Here is a 15724-nt window from a genome sequence, read left to right on the forward strand (position 1 = left end):
TGGATCTAAGATTTGCATTTGATCAGGTATATTTTTTTGCTGTTTGTTCTTTGTTATAGGGCCAAAAAGATTGGAGAAGTGGTTTACCCATACATATCCGTTTTGGATAGATAGCTCTTCGTGTTGTTGTTTGTTTAATGTTTTCCAATTTTCCCAGAAGTGGTTAGAGTCTATGGATTATTCAATTACATTGAGCTGATTTCTGACATGCTGTTCCTTCTTTTTCCGTAGTGTATTTCTGTATTGTTTTAGTGATTCACCATAGTGGAGGCGTAGGCTCAGGTTTTCTGGGTCTCTATGTTTTTGGTTGGATAGGTTCCTCAATTTCTTTCTTAGGTTTTTGTATTCTTCATCAAACCATTTGTCACTGTTGTTACTTTTCTTCGGTTTTCTGTTAGAGATTTTTAGATTTGATAGGGAAGCTGAGAGGTCAAATATACTGTTTAGGTTTTCTACTGCCAAGTTTACACCTTCACTATTACAGTGCAACGTATTGTCCAGGAAGTTGTCTAAAAGGGATTGAATTTGTTGTTGCCTAATTGTTTTTTGGTAGGTTTCCACACTACTTTTCTTCCATCTATAGCATTTCTTAATATTATTCCGTTCCTTTGGCTTTGATGCCTCATGATTGAGTATTGCTCTGTTCAAGTAGACTGTGATTTTGCTGTGGTCTGATAGGGCTGTCAGTGGTCTGACTGTGAACGCTCTGAGAGACTCTGGGTTGAGGTCAGTGATAAAGTAGTCTACAGTACTACTGCCAAGAGATGAGCTATAGGTGTACCTACTATAGGAGTCCCCTCGAAGCCTACCATTGACTATGTACATACCCAGTGTGCGACAGAGCTGCAGAAGTTGTGACCTGTTTTTGTTGGTTATGTTGTCGTAGTTGTGCCTAGTGGGGCATATGGGGGAGGGAATGCTGTCACCTCCAGGTAGGTGTTTGTCCCTCTGTGTGCTGAGGGTGTCAGGTTCTTGTCCAGTTCTGGCATTTAGGTCGCCACAGACTAGTACATGTCCCTGGGTCTGAAAAATGATTGATTTCCCCCTCCAGGATGGAGAAGCTGTCTTCATTAAAGTATGGGGATTCTAGTGGGGGGATATAGGTAGCACACAGGAGGACATTTTTCTCTGAGATAATTTCCTTTTGAATTTCTAGCCAAATGTAAAATGTTCCTATTTTGATTAATTTAATAGAGTGACTTAGGTCTGCTCTATATCAAATTAGCATACCCCCTGAGTACCTTCCCTGTTTCACACCTGGTAGTTTGGTGGATGGGACTACCCGCAGGTCTGGGAGAGTGTCTTGCTGGTCTGGGCGGGGTGTCTGTTGATCTGTTGCTCCTGTGTGAGGTGTTGGGTCTGTGGTTGAGGGCGATATCCTTTAGGGTCCGTGCGAAGTTGGGCACTGCTGCCTTATATAGGTTGACCTGGTCGTAAAGGCTGTTCACGTCCAGGGTGGAGTGGTGGGCCAGGTAGACATTTGGTTTTGATGCACAGTCACAGGAAATACTTGCGTTTACCTGCTGTATGGTAGCAGGGTGGAAGTATTTTCGTGGTAGCAGGGTTGAGATAACCACTTGTGCGTTGGGGAAAGTAGAAGAAGCTTTTTCTATCACTCCCTTGAGTGCTGTGGCCACCCTTTCCTGCTTTGTGCCTGTGTGTATTATTATGTGGCTGGGTGATCCTAGTTGGTCCTCAGACAGAAGGTCAAGGGCGCGCTGGGTGTTTGGACACCAGAGTTTAGACACTGTGTGTTTGGGAAAAAGTTTATTTTCTTGTATGTATTTCCCGTTTGAGTCCATAAGGAGTAAGTCATCCCCTCACTCTGATCCCTCTGCCGCCCCCCCTCTGTCCTACCTCATGCCCCTCTCTATACTCTCTGTCAGGGGCGGTGTGTTCAATAGGGAGATATGGGCGACGCACTGCCAAACGGGAAAAGGAAGGGATTTTTTTTCTAATCAATTATATCACGGCAACAGTAGTTATCAGTGTTGTAATGTCCAATCAGGCTAAAGTCGTGTTTCAAATGGCTCCCCCCCCTTTTGGGGCGATTTCAGTCAGGTTGAAAATCGCCCAGAAGTCTGTCATAGACTCCCATGTAAAATCTATTTTTTTCAAATTTCAGAGCTTTCAATACAATCTCTATGGGTGTCTGAGGGCTTGCACTTACGCGCTTTCGTCATACGTAACGTAACCATGAACGTAACTAAGAAAAGAGCGGATTGTGTCTTTGAAAGAAGTTCCTTTTTGTCGGCGAACAAATTAAGATAAATTGGCAACGAAACAATTAGGACCTCCCAGACCAAATTTAATAATTCAACAGGTTTCTACTAAAGGCGGAAAGTCCTACACCCGAGGATTTTCCAAAAATTGGTACGAACGAAAAAATAACATTGCCACTCAACTGGATGAGGGATACAGGCTAGCTGTCCGCCGCCACAACGATGAGGTTAGTGTTGATAATCACAAGTTTACTGGAGAACTGAGACCAAGTATAGACTTTGGACAGGGTGGATATGGTATAATAAAGGCAGTTTATTCAGAGGTAAAGATATCTGGAATCGCGTGCACGGACCCGTTCGTCAAACTCTTAGGGAGCTATACATTAAGCCCCATTACTTACCATATCAGATAAGAGAAATTGCTGCAGCTACATATATTTTACATCCTGGCCCTACATAGTTCACTATTTGCATCACTTACCAAAATATTACATGTGGTCATATATGCTTGGAAAGTGGAGATGCCATAGAACGTCAAAAAAGTAAACATTGCTGGAGACACATTGCCGTTTTGGAGAAGACATCGCGTTTGCTAGCGAAGAGATTTGTTGTGGCAAATGAACTTGGGCTGGGAATTGCCAGGAACCTCACGATAAGATATATGCATTGCGAGTCTCATGATTCTATACGTATTGCGATTCGATACTGTGATTTTATTGCGCACCATATGTCTGTTGCAGAGGGATCAGAAAGCCATGAGAACGAGTTTTGATCAGTCATGGAAATAAAAGTGCTGAAAACAAATTGGCTCCCAATGTGAAAAGATTGAGAACAAGGAACAATAATGGTGTTTTGGTGCAGGTACAGCCAACTAGCGCTAAAATATTGCGATATTGTCAATACAGTATATCGTAAAGTATCACTATGTAACTCGATTTCTTTCACCCCAATCCCTCAAATTAACGGTAAATAACTGAATTGTTTGCCCCACATTTAGCTAAGATGATTAGCTAGCCAGCTAAAATGTTTTATTTAGTTAGCAGTCGCATCTACAATAGTTTACTGTCAATAACATGTCTCCAAAAATGACGTGGTGTCTCCAATTGTGTTGACATTTTACAATTGCGATGCGCATCCATGAGTATCCACTTTCTGTAGCTCAGCTGGTAGAGCACGGCCCTTGTAACGCCAAGGTAGTGGGTTCGATACCCGGGACCACCCATACACAAAAATGTATGCACGCATGACTGTAAGTCGCTTTGGATAAAAGCGTCTGCTAAATGGCATATTATTATTATTATTATTATTATCTGAAGAGAGCCCCGAAACATTGTGTGCAGACATTTTATGCAATAAATGAAGTAGGTTGAATCTAGTAGTTCTGATCTTCTGATTGGTCCTGATGAGTTGGGCGAGGTCCCCTCCAGGCTACTGTCACTGTTGCATTGGCTCTGAGTCGGGTTCTCTGTCTTCAAATGTTCAGCCTAAGAGAGGGGATTTTTGTGTGTGTGTGTGTGTGTGTGTGCGTTTAACAGTGATGATGTGTGTGTGTGTGTGTGTGTGTGTGTGTGTGTGTGTGTGTGTGTGTGTGTGTGTGTGTTTGTGTGTGTGTGTGTGTGTGTCCTCAGAGCAAGAACTCGTGAGTTGGAAGAACTGAGAGGCCTATGGCGTGGGTGTTGTCCTTGGCCACCTGCTGACAAGGCTAACAAGATAGGACCCTTTTGTCCATTGTTATTGGATAGGAACAGAACTTATAACCAGCTCCTGACCTAAATAGATCTTAGCACAACATTTTACTCAACATATCATATTCCATATTCACTATAACAAATATATTTACTACGACATTAGCAAGAACCGCCACATCCTCAGCCGGCTAATCCAGTGTGTGAAGTTTTGCGGAGTGTTTGAGTTAGCTTTGCGAGGCAAAGATGAAACTGAGGGCTCCACCAACCCTGGTAAGCCAACACTTTTGAGATCAGTCAATAAATGCTTCTGGTATTGACTTATATGCTGCCCCTGTCTTCATGTTGTTGCTGGACATATCTTTTTTAAAATGTGTGTAGGTCACCTAAATCATCAGAAAAATTGCCCCCCCTGAGAATTTTTTCAGGAGCCGCCACTGCTCTCTGTACCCTGTCTTTGATGCAACTGTTAAATGAAATTGTCCATGACAATTGTGATTTTTATTAACATTAGATTGCATATGATATGCTTTTTATTCAAAGTACATCAATGTATGGTTCCTTCATATTTTCTTATGACAACAGCTGTTATAAGAAAAGAAGAACACGTGTTGTGGGTCCAATCAAGAGAAGCCTTGCTATCCCACCGGCCGATAGATGGCGCTGTTTAGAAATCAGGACAACTCTAGTTCACTCAACTAACTCGTCCTTTATTCGTTGAGTGTAGTCACGTGGGTTACTGGGCGGAAGAGAAGAAAACGTGGTCGTTTGGGGATCGCAACGTCGTGTTTTCTGTCTTGCAAATCGTTTTAGTTCTGTTAAAAATAATCAAACAAGGGTCATGACAGAAACAAAGGCACGGGCGGCTACAAAGCCGGCTAAGGCTTTACTGGCTTTGAACCCTAAAGAGGAGGTTGAATTCAAGAAGAAAGTCCAGGAGGTGAAGAAGCGACCCAACAAGGTTAGTTTGCCCAAACGCACGCGACACTGCCTGTGGCCTGAAAGCCACAATCCACACGTGGAACTTGCAATCTAGCTAGACTGCTACAATTAAATAATAATCGTCGTTTATTTTTAAGCAATGGACTTGTTAGTTCATCCAACCATTTATTTTCTTAATTGTTTCCTCAAGGGATGTGCTGCTAGTTACATTAACTTGCTAGTTAGCTAGCTAACGTTAGGTGGCTAATTTAACGTTAGCTATCAAACTTTGACAGAGTATTGATCTTCTTAGTAAGTTTTGGGTTATGTTTTGACACATTTTACCAATTTTTCTACAGGGACACCAAATAAGTCCAGGAGTGATCTATGTTGGTCATCTTCCGACTGGCTTGTTCGAACCTCAGCTCAAATCCTACTTTGAACAGTTTGGAAAAGTCGTCAGGTTACGACTGGCCAGGAGTAAAAAGGTATCGTCGATCTCTGATCAGTGCTCTTATGAATAAGATGGTGGATATAGTCAGCCTACTTGTCAAGGCAAACATGTACTTTATATTTTGACAAACACTCTGACATGCAAATTACTTGATTCATCACATGATTGACAGATGGATTATGGCACCGTCTGAAAATAACCTCAGGTGTACCAGTTGCCTGGGGTGAGATAACTGTGCCTACAGTATTGTGGTACGTTAAGCTTATTGCCTGCTCTGTATAGCAGTGTGATTAAACCCATGTGCCCACACTAATTTACTGTACAACCACTCATGCCACTCATACGTAGTTATATAACATTAATTGCAAGTGAACATGGATAGAATTTATGTTTCATGGTCAAACCTAAATAATACATTATATGATAGAGATCAGATTGAGGGTAACCCATTCATAGAAGCTAACTACCTTTAGCGCCTACTGATGATAGTATGTTATGGCCTGGGAGCCCCGATGCGCATACTAAACTTTAAAACGCATTTGTTGAGGTATGGTTTTTAGAAACATAAAGAACGTATATTTCATATCACCCAGAAATAATTGTCTAAAAACAGCAGGTTAAATTACTACACCATTATAGGTTAAGGGTTAGTTTTCCCCACACAACCATATCGCCATGTTGTTTACATAAGACAGGCGGCCATCTGTGCTCATTAACTATCTAGAATGCCCCGAACTCCTGTGCATAACTGGGGAGGAAGTGTAGTTGGGCTCCCGAGTGGCGCAGCGGTCTAAGGCACTGCATCTCAGTGCTTGAGGTGTCACTACAGACCCCCTGGTTCGATTCCAGGCTGTATCACAACCGGCCGTGATTGGGAGTCCCATAGGGCGGCGCACAATTGGCCCAGCGTCGTCCGGGTTTGGCCAGTGTAAGCCGTCATTGTAAATAAGAATTTGTTCTTAACTGACTTGCCTTGTTAAATAAAGGTTAAGTAAAAAAAATGGAGAGGCACACAGCATATGGATCTATCATCTGTGTGAAACTGCTACAGTAAGTGTATATATTTTTATATTACATTTTCTTTCTCGCTGATATGAAAGATAAGGGGCATATGTTTCAAAAACCGCAAGCAATGATTATTGTCATTTCTAAAAGTTAAAACACAGCGTCGGAATTGTCGTTCACATGCAGCCAACAGTGGGCTAATCGAACCGCCGAAAACCCCACGGATAAGAAGGGTTTTCAAGAGCTAGATTGAGGGGTGATCCAGTGGAAACCATTTGACCCCTCCCCTTCCTCTCAGACAGGTGGGAGCAAAGGCTATGCATTTGTGGAGTTCGACTGTGATGATGTCGCCAAGATCGTTGCTGAGACCATGAACAACTACCTGATGGGCGAGAGATTGATCAAATGTAAGTTATCTGAAGAAATAAGATGCCTTTTTGCTCATAATTTAAACCCAGTCATACGTTCAGGTCTAACGTTTGCCCTTCGCTCTTGATGTCTTGTGTGTGCATTTTGTGGGAGGAGAGAAGAAGATACATAGATGGACTAATAAAGTTGTACGCTGTTCCACAGGTCACCTGGTCCCTGCTGAGAAGGTGCATGAGAAGCTGTTTGTGGGTTCACAGAGAGAGTTTAAGAAGCCCAGGCAGCCTGCTGTGGCTCGCTACAACAAGAGACACACACCAGAGGCGGTCACGGAGATGACTGGGAGGCTACTGCGCAAAGAATCCAAGCTCCGCAAGAGGCTGGCAGAGAAGGGAATCGACTACGACTTCCCAGGATTTGTAAGTTTTGCATTTGACTCAACGGTTCAATAGATGTTTCTTTTTTGTGTGAAATTAGTTAAAATTCAATACATTCACATTTTTAAAACAATTTTATGTATTGAATTTGAACCTGTATCATTTTCTTGTATCCTAATCTATTGTAAACTCTTGAAGGCTTCCCAAGTGCCACAGAAGAAAAAGTTAGATGACACTGTGAATGCCTCCACATGTAGTGAGGTAAGGACAATTAATCTGAAATGTACATGTTTGTGAATGACTACTTTGAACTACAGGATGCTTTTATGTTGTTGTATATAGCTATGCTTTTTGGCACATTCTGAAAATAACCTCAGGTGTACCAGTTGCCTGGGGTGAGATAACTGTGCCAACAGTATTGTGGTACATTAAGCTTATTGCCTGCTCTGTTAGCAAGGTGATTAAACCCATGTGCCCACAGTCACCTCACAATATCTAACAAGTAAATTATTCTCGCACTCAGTAAGAATAATACCCACTCATTGGCTTGTTATTCTGCACAGTGAACATGTTCCCACCCATAGAGATAAATCAATGGAGAGGCTGATGTCATAGAGCCCCAATGCTCTGAAATTGAAATATTTGTAGGCCATCTTACCTGGGTATAACATCCTGTGTTGATGTCTGTTTCCCCTCAGGATATCACCCCAGTGTGCACCCCCTCAGTCCTGGAGAGGAGGAGGTCCATGAAGATCAACGAAGACGACAGCGATGGTGAAATCATCATCAAGAATACACCAGCCCCCAAAAAGTCCAGAGGCAGACGTAAAAGAGCGGAGACAGGCGACGAGGAGTTCTCAGAGGAGGAGGAAACTGAGGAGGAGTCCTTCCTAGAAGGGAGCGAGGAGCCTTCGGAGGGGGACGTGGAGCCCATTGTCGAGGAAGGAGGCGCAGATTGAACAAACGTCAACACTGACGTTGAAGGACAATAACTCGCTTTAATTGCCTTGCATGTAAAGCAGAGACATTTGTACATGTTGGTTGGTTGGTCCTCTATATAATTTCCCAGAGGAGAATGGCTAAAGAACCAATGACTGTTGGCAGTTGAGTGTTAACCTATGAACCTGTATAGCACCTCCTAAAGTCCCACAGCTTTACCATAAGGTGAAATGACAAAGCAGCATATTTACTTGTCACGCCAAACTATGAGAAAATAAATATTATCAGTAGTTGGGTGGTGTTGCATTTGTAGCCATACAGACTAAAAAGAGATGTAATTATTTTTAATCGGTATGGCGATGTGGACTCATGCTGCTCTTATCCATCTGCAGTTATTTTTTATTACATTTATTTGTCAATGTGCTTTGGTATTTTTGGTTGTCAAAATAAATGGTAATGATCTGTAATAAATATAAAACCTTCAATATTGGGTTTGGCTATTGTCACATCATTGGTAATGCCACAAAAGCCATCTATTCTATGTGAAAATATTCTCTGTTTAGGCCACAAGATGTCGCTAAAGACTAGTGGCTTACGCCTCGATCACACCGACAGTCATATTGCATTTTGGCACACCGTTCATTTCTAATGGTACGTTGCGGAGGCAGTTGCAGTGCGTTCTGTGCAGTGCATATGTTGGATTTCTCTGACGTACAGTACCAGTCAAGTTTGGACACCTACTCATTCAAGGGGTTTTTCTTTATTTTTTAATATTTTCTACATTGTAGAATAATAGTGACGACATCAACTATGAAATAACAAATGGAATCATGTAGTAACCAAAAAAGTGTTAAACAAAGTAGCCACCCTTTGCCTTGATAGCTTTGCACACTCTTGGCATTCTCTCAACCAGCTTCACCTGTAATGCTTTTATAACAGTCTTGAAGGAGTTCCCATATATGCTGAGCACTTTTTGACTGCTTTTCCTTCACTCTGTGGTCCAACTCATCCCAAACCATTTGGGTTGAGGTCGGGGGATTGTGGAGGCCAGGTCATCTGATGCAGCACTCCATAACTCTCCTTCTTGGTCAAATAGTCCTTACACAGCCTGGAGGTGTGTTGGGTCATTGTCCTGTTGAAAAACAAATGACAGTCCCACTAAGCGCAGACCAGATGGGATGGCGTATCGCTGCAGAATGCTGTGGTAGCCATGCTGGTTAAGTGCCTTGAATTCTAAATAAATCACACAGTGTCACCAGCATAGCACCCCCACACCATTACACCTCCTACATGCTTCACGGTGGGAACCACACATGCGGAGATCATCTGTTCACCTACTCTGTGTCTCACAAAGACACGGCGGTTGGAACCAAAAATCTCACATATGCACTCATCAGACCAAAGGACAGATTTCCACCGGTCTAATATCCATTGCTCGTGTTTCTTGGCCCAAGCAAGTCACTTCTTATTGGTGTCCTTTAGTAGTGGTTTCTTTGCAGCAATTCGACCATGAAGGCCTGATTCATGCAGTCTCCTCTGAACAGTTGATGTTGATATGTGTCTATTACTTGAACTCTGTGAAGCATTTATTTGGGCTGCAATTTCTGAGGATGGTAATCCTCTGCAGCAGAGGTAACTCTGGGTCTTCCTTTCCTGTGGCGGTCCTCATGAGAGCTAGTTTCATCATAGCGCTTAATGGTTTTTGTGACTGCACTTGAAGAAACTTTCAAAGTTCTTGAAATGTTCCGGATTGACTGACCTTCATGTCTTAAAGTAATGATGGACTGTTGTTTCTCTTTGCTTATTTGAGCTGTTCTTACCATAATATGGTATTTTACCAAATAGGGCTATCTTCTGTATACCACCCCTACCTTGTCACAACACAACTGATTGGCTCAAACGCATTAAGAAGGAAAGAAATTCCACAAATTAACTTTTAAGAAGGCACACCTGTTAATTGAAATGCATTCCAGGTGACTACCTCATGAAGCTGGTTGAGAGAATGCCAAGAGTGTGCAAAGCTGTCATCAAGGCAAAGGGTGGCTACTTTGAAGAATCTCAAATATAAAATATATTTGGATTTGTTTTTTAAAAATGTGGTTACTACATGATTCCATATGTGTTATTTCATAGTTTTGATGTCTTCACTATAATTCTACAATGTAGAAAATAGTAAAAATAAAGACAAATCCTGGAATGAGTAGGTGTGTCCAAACTCTTGACTGGTACTGTATGCGTCAAACAATGCATAGAGGGCTTGACAGAAATGGTAGCAGAAGGTGACTGGAACTTTTGAAGCACACATCCAGATGATGCTGAGTACTATACTATCGGTGTGATGAAGGCGTTACAGACAACAGAGTGTGAGTTGCTTGGGTAGATCTGGCACCATTGCGCCTCCCTTCACGTAAGTGACTGAGTTGCTGTAGCACTGTCTTCAAATTTAGAAAAGCTGCATTCACGCAAGTACTAGCTACACCGAGGGCAATTTAATCCAAGGAAGGAAATATATTTATCTTGGAGAGAAGTAGTGAACAACAGAATTGTGAGTGCGCCAATTTCCAGGCGCATCCCCTGTCAATACCATTCTTGTTCAGCAAACGGCATTCTGGGTGGAGACTGAGGTGCCTCGATGCTGCTCAATAGTCATAACCCGACAATATTTACAAATACTTCAGATATTTGTATTGCTTTCTGAGAATGGCATGGTAAGTAATAAGACAAACCTTTTCAAATGTATGCATGTTTTCATTCAGAATAGATTTTCACATTGTGTGAAGTGGTAACGTTAGCTAACAGTAAGCTAGCTATGTGAGGTCTGACGTTTAGCTAATCAATGAAAAGGGGCTAGCGCTAGTTGAAATATAGGGTGTCTACCGTAACGCTTGGCTCCGGCCGTACTAGCTACAATGTGTTAACATTGTGTTTCCATTGAACTGTCAGTCTCTTATAGGAATTTGTGGTTTATTTTAGCGAATACGACTGCTGCTGTTGGCTAGCTGTCAGCCACAAGCAGATACAAAAGCTAGCTAGGTACATTCAGTAGCAAACTGTACAAGGCTACTGGTACAATAATTCAAGCACAAGGATGCGTGTCATCATTGTGTCTGTTCATTCATTGTAGCTAGCTAAACGTTTCTGCTTTCTCTGTGTTTTCAGTGTAAATAACAAAACAAAAGAATGGTGCTGACAAGTCTTGCTTGTGTTGTATGACTTCTTAGGTTGTGGGTCTGACAGTCTTTGTTTAAATAATCCTCTGTGAGTGTGCTCGGTCTATTCATGCAATCTGACAGTCCCCACAAACTGAGAACCATGATAATACAGTCCGTTGTTTACATGAAATTAGTTGATATAGCCTGGTCCCAAGACTACCATGGCATGATAACGACCATAGGAGTTAGCAAAACAGCAGAGACTTGGGACCAGGGTATATCACCTGTACATATAACAGATATTTAATATAAGATAGCCTACTTCATGGTTCTTGGTTTGTGGGTAATGTCAGACTTTCTGACAGTGCAAATCTTTGTCCCTTTAGCAGTTTGACATGTCTGACCAAACACTGACTGCAGTTGTATTGTCCAGACAGAGACGAATTCTACATACTTCTTAGGAGAAGTATGCATTTCTTGCTGGCAGGTCACATCATACACAAACAAAGCCGATTTGATATGAGGTGTCAACATTGCAGTAGGGCATTTCCATCTAAAAGGACCCATGAGAAGCAACATGTGAAGTTCATAGGAGCCTTGTAATTCTGTTAGAAAAAACATATTTTTAAGAGATTTTCTAATTTCTCTCCCTCATGAGGGACAATAATGAAAGTTCACAGAAGTAACAAGTGAAGGTCGATCTACCAATTAGTTATAGGGTTTTTACTGATATCAAGTTTGTTTAGGATTTATTAAGTGATTCAAACTCGTAATTCTGTAATTACTGCAATTGAATAGGCTACAAAGGGAAATCATAGTAGTCACAAACCACAGTTGGGTCACCTGCTAGTGTCCTACCTTCCACTGGCATACTGTTATGTTCAGCTCATAACTGTTTTCTTTCTCTTTCTATCGTTTGGTGGTCAAAGCAAGACAGAACAGTCTGGAAAACCCCTCACTCTCCCTCTTTCTCTCTCTCTGCCTCTCTATCTCTCTGCCTCTCTCTTTCTCTACCTCTCTCCAGTTAATGTCAGCTCTCCCAGTTCTTACTGACACCTACCATGACACCTATGACCTACCCTCTTTCCATTTACTGTAACAAGTATCCTCCCCCACTGAGCACTGACCGACACCGGACGTCCATGGACGTGGAAATGTAGTTGAAATTTGGTCTGTCCGCCCTGGCCAGACCAAATCAGAACCAATCATAGACGTCTATGTTTCACAAGTTTGGACAGTACAGTAGAGAACAATAAAGAAAAGTAGAGTTCAGCACAGTAGAGTAGAGCACACTAGAGTACAGTAATGTATTGTACTGTACTGAACATATCTACTTTAATGTACTGTACTCTACTGTGATGTCCAAACTTGTGAAACATAGACGTCTATGATTGGTTCAGATTTGGTCTGGTGCGGACCTGGTCTTGTTTGGGGGCGGAGCTCTTTAGACTAATAGCCAGTGTGTAGAATAATACACAAATATGCAAAAGAAGGATATTGCGTATTTCTACCTATTCAAGATACATCCCTATGAAGAGAGTGACTTTCATATCCATAATTCTGCATTTCTGTATAGTACAGATCAGGGACCCATGATGTAATTCCCTTACCGGATGGAAATCCACTTCACCTACTGTAGTTCAATAACCTAAATTCTAATTTAAAAACTCAAGGTTTCATAGCAGACACCCCATCCCATCTGCAGACATCTTTGAATCTTAATTCGGAGCAAATATTTAAAAGGTTTTGGAAAACATGGTCGTAAACGTGGTCGCATCTGCACAGTTCTTCCAGTAAATGTGTTTTTGTTAAATTTGTTCAAAGTAGTCCTTGCATAGAGTTGTATGGTTTGTTTAACTTTGAAATTACTGGTTTTTGTTTGGCATACATTTTACATTGATACATCTGAGTCTCAGTGTAATTCCTTTATTGTGGAATTGCCCAGTAACTCACAGGGGTTGGGGGCTCCAGTGAACTTTACATTGACCCAAGTTGCCATGGCGGCAGGTTGTGTATCGTTTACAATTTGAAGACAGGAGGGTGGGATTGTGTTAACGGCCTCCCCTTCTCTATTCTTGACCCCAGGCCTTCCCGGGAACCAGGGACCACTAAGTTATGAAGCTCTTCCCTTCCAGACCTTCCCTGCTCTCCATCTCCAGTTACTGTCACTGCCTGAGCGTTACCTGCTGTTGCTCTCACGACCATCTCTGCCCAGCCTGGTACTAACAGCTTGGCTCAGACTCACTTCAACACAAAGAAGAAAAAAAGAGCGAGAGAAGAGAAGAGAAGAAAACCCTCCCCAGCTGCCATCCAGACACATATGGTGCATAGCTGCCATTCCCCAGGCTCCCTCCATACCCGCGGCCTGACCTCTAGCTCCTGGCACTCATCACACAGCCTAGCCCAGGGCCTGCCCAAGGGATATAAATAGGCTACATCCATCCAGGGTGTGGAGCGTGCTCTTGTGTTTCCTTTTTCCCCCAGGTCACACACACGCCCGGTGGGGGTCACACCCATTTGTTTTCGCTCTTCCCGCTGCCTGGAGCAGTGGGAGCTAGTGGTGGGAACGAGGAGGGAGAGACGAGGCCGAGACCATGGAGGTCAATATGGAGTACTGTCTGGCCCAGGTGGTGCAGAAAGACCTGGGGAGGAAGGTGCAGGTGGGACAGGAGCTCATAGATTACATCCTGGATAAGGACAGGTCCCAGGATCTGGAGCAAGACCAGACAGGTCTGGACAGGATGGTGGACAGCATCGCTACAACCTGGGTCAACTGCTCCAACTTCAAGGTAAGATGGGTGAATATGCAGTCAGAGAGCAGCTAGATAGCTGCATGTCATCATCACACAAAGAGAGGCATAGATACATGAAGGGCTTCATGAGAGTAGTTAGCTACTCGTTCTAATATTTCTTAATTTCTTTTTTGATTTGTGTGTATTGTTAGGTATTACTGCACTGTTAGTGCTAGGAACTCAAGCATTTCACTACACCCACGATAACATCTGCAAAATATGTGTACGTGGCCAATATAATTTTATTTTATTTTATTTACATGTCATCAGGGGTAAAGCAACACAAACAAATCCCATGACTGAAACGTAAATCCGCTATGTGTAACTTTTTGGGCGATCCTTCAAAATGCACATTGAAATGTGAGTTATAGAGCTGTCATGTTCGATATTTCTATGCTTCCAGTTTTTATGGTTCGTTTTTGCGTCTTTTACTTTCGGTTTTGTACACCAGTTTCAAACAGCTGAAAATACAATATTTTTGATTATGGAAAATATATTTCACAGCGGTTTAGATGGTACAATGGTTCTCTACATTATACTTGCTTGTTTTGTCACATAAAGTGAAATTAGGCAAACTAATTTTAGCAACCAGGAAATGGCGGAGCGATTTCTGCATGGTGCATCTTTAAGTCGATCTCAGATCGATTGTTTACCTCCCCTTTCATAAAAAAAAAGTTATGACCATCATGCTTTTGGGGAAAAATGATCATTTTGTAAATTTTGTATTAAACTGCAAGTTTGACTAATTCCAGTCCTTCAAAAAATATATATGTTTTTATCCATATGACGGAAATCCATTGCAGTGACTGAGAACTTGAACTCCTGCATCATTCATAGAGGGAGATATCAAAGGCACTCTGGAGATAAATTAAGAGTGGTGAATGGGGATAATGAGAGCTCAAAGGGATGGGTGGCTTGTTGTCAACATTTGACCGATGAAGAATGTGAATTGGAAAGCTAGAGCAAGGTGGAGAGGGAGGCTATATTGTGGGGCCAGACTGTCCAATATCCTTTAGGGGATTTGTCCTCTGGCTGTTGTTGGGTTTGTAGACAGAGTAAACTAATGGCATTGATCTTGTGTTGGCATTCAAACATGTTGGTTTTCATCCATGTTATTCAATAAATCAACAGCATAATCCCGCTTTTCAGATACGAATGCAAAAAAAAGGGATACTTCAGGATTTTTGCAATGAAGCTCTTTATCTACTTCCCAGAGTCAGATGAGCTCGTGGGTACCATTTTTATGTCTCCGTGTGCAGTTTGAAGGAAGTTGCTAACTAGCATTAGCGGATTGACCGGAAGTATATGGTAACTGCTAGCATGCTAGTAGATGCGATAGACTTCCAGTCATTGCGCAAACACTAGTTAGCAACTTCCTTCAAACTGCACACGGAGACATAAAAATGGTACCCACGAGCTCATCTGACTCTGGGGGAGTAGATTGCCAAAATCCCAAAGTATCCCTTGAAGTTTAATGACATGAATCGACAAACTTGATTAAAACATGAATGTAATATATTATGCGGCTGAGCTGACCCATAAGATATCCGTTCCAAAGCATATCTTTACAGGGATAGCAGTTCACAGTCTTTCCTCCTTGCTAAGCATGTTTTATAGTGCATTAACTGGCCTATATACAGAACCAGTCAAAAGTTTGGACACACCTACTCATTCCAGGGTTTTTCTTAATTTTTTACTATTTTCTACATTGTAGAAATAACACATATGGAATCATGTAGTAACTAAAAAAGTGTTAAACAAATCAAAATATATTTTATATTTGAGATTCTTCAAAGTAGCCACCCTTTGCC

The 15724-nt window shown here is 42.0% G+C and overlaps 2 protein-coding genes across 2 annotated transcripts in view; both read left to right on the forward strand.

Annotated features, from left to right (window-relative positions):
- Positions 1-4636: 4636 nt before the first annotated feature.
- LOC311128943 (MKI67 FHA domain-interacting nucleolar phosphoprotein-like) lies at positions 4637-8459 on the forward strand. Its single transcript, XM_084161180.1, has 6 exons — positions 4637-4868; positions 5188-5316; positions 6586-6694; positions 6861-7072; positions 7229-7291; positions 7729-8459. The coding sequence occupies exons 1-6, from the start codon at positions 4749-4751 to the stop codon at positions 7987-7989; spliced, it is 894 nt and encodes a 297-aa protein (XP_084017306.1). The 5' UTR covers positions 4637-4748; the 3' UTR covers positions 7990-8459.
- A 1900-nt stretch (positions 8460-10359) lies between these two features.
- Positions 10360-15724, forward strand: part of LOC311128813 (CLIP-associating protein 1-like) — a gene marked incomplete at its 3' end in the record, with an annotated part of 48109 nt that continues 42744 nt past the window's right edge. The window contains exons 1-2 of the mRNA XM_084161044.1: positions 10360-10677; positions 13207-13910. Coding sequence (XP_084017170.1) covers positions 13716-13910 — 195 coding nt within the window. The 5' untranslated portion in view covers positions 10360-10677; positions 13207-13715. The remainder of the gene's footprint in view (positions 10678-13206; positions 13911-15724) is intronic.

The sequence above is a fragment of the Coregonus lavaretus genome (genome assembly GCF_964263955.1).
Source record: "Coregonus lavaretus genome assembly, chromosome: 5".
NCBI classification, from domain to species: Eukaryota; Metazoa; Chordata; class Actinopteri; order Salmoniformes; family Salmonidae; genus Coregonus; species Coregonus lavaretus.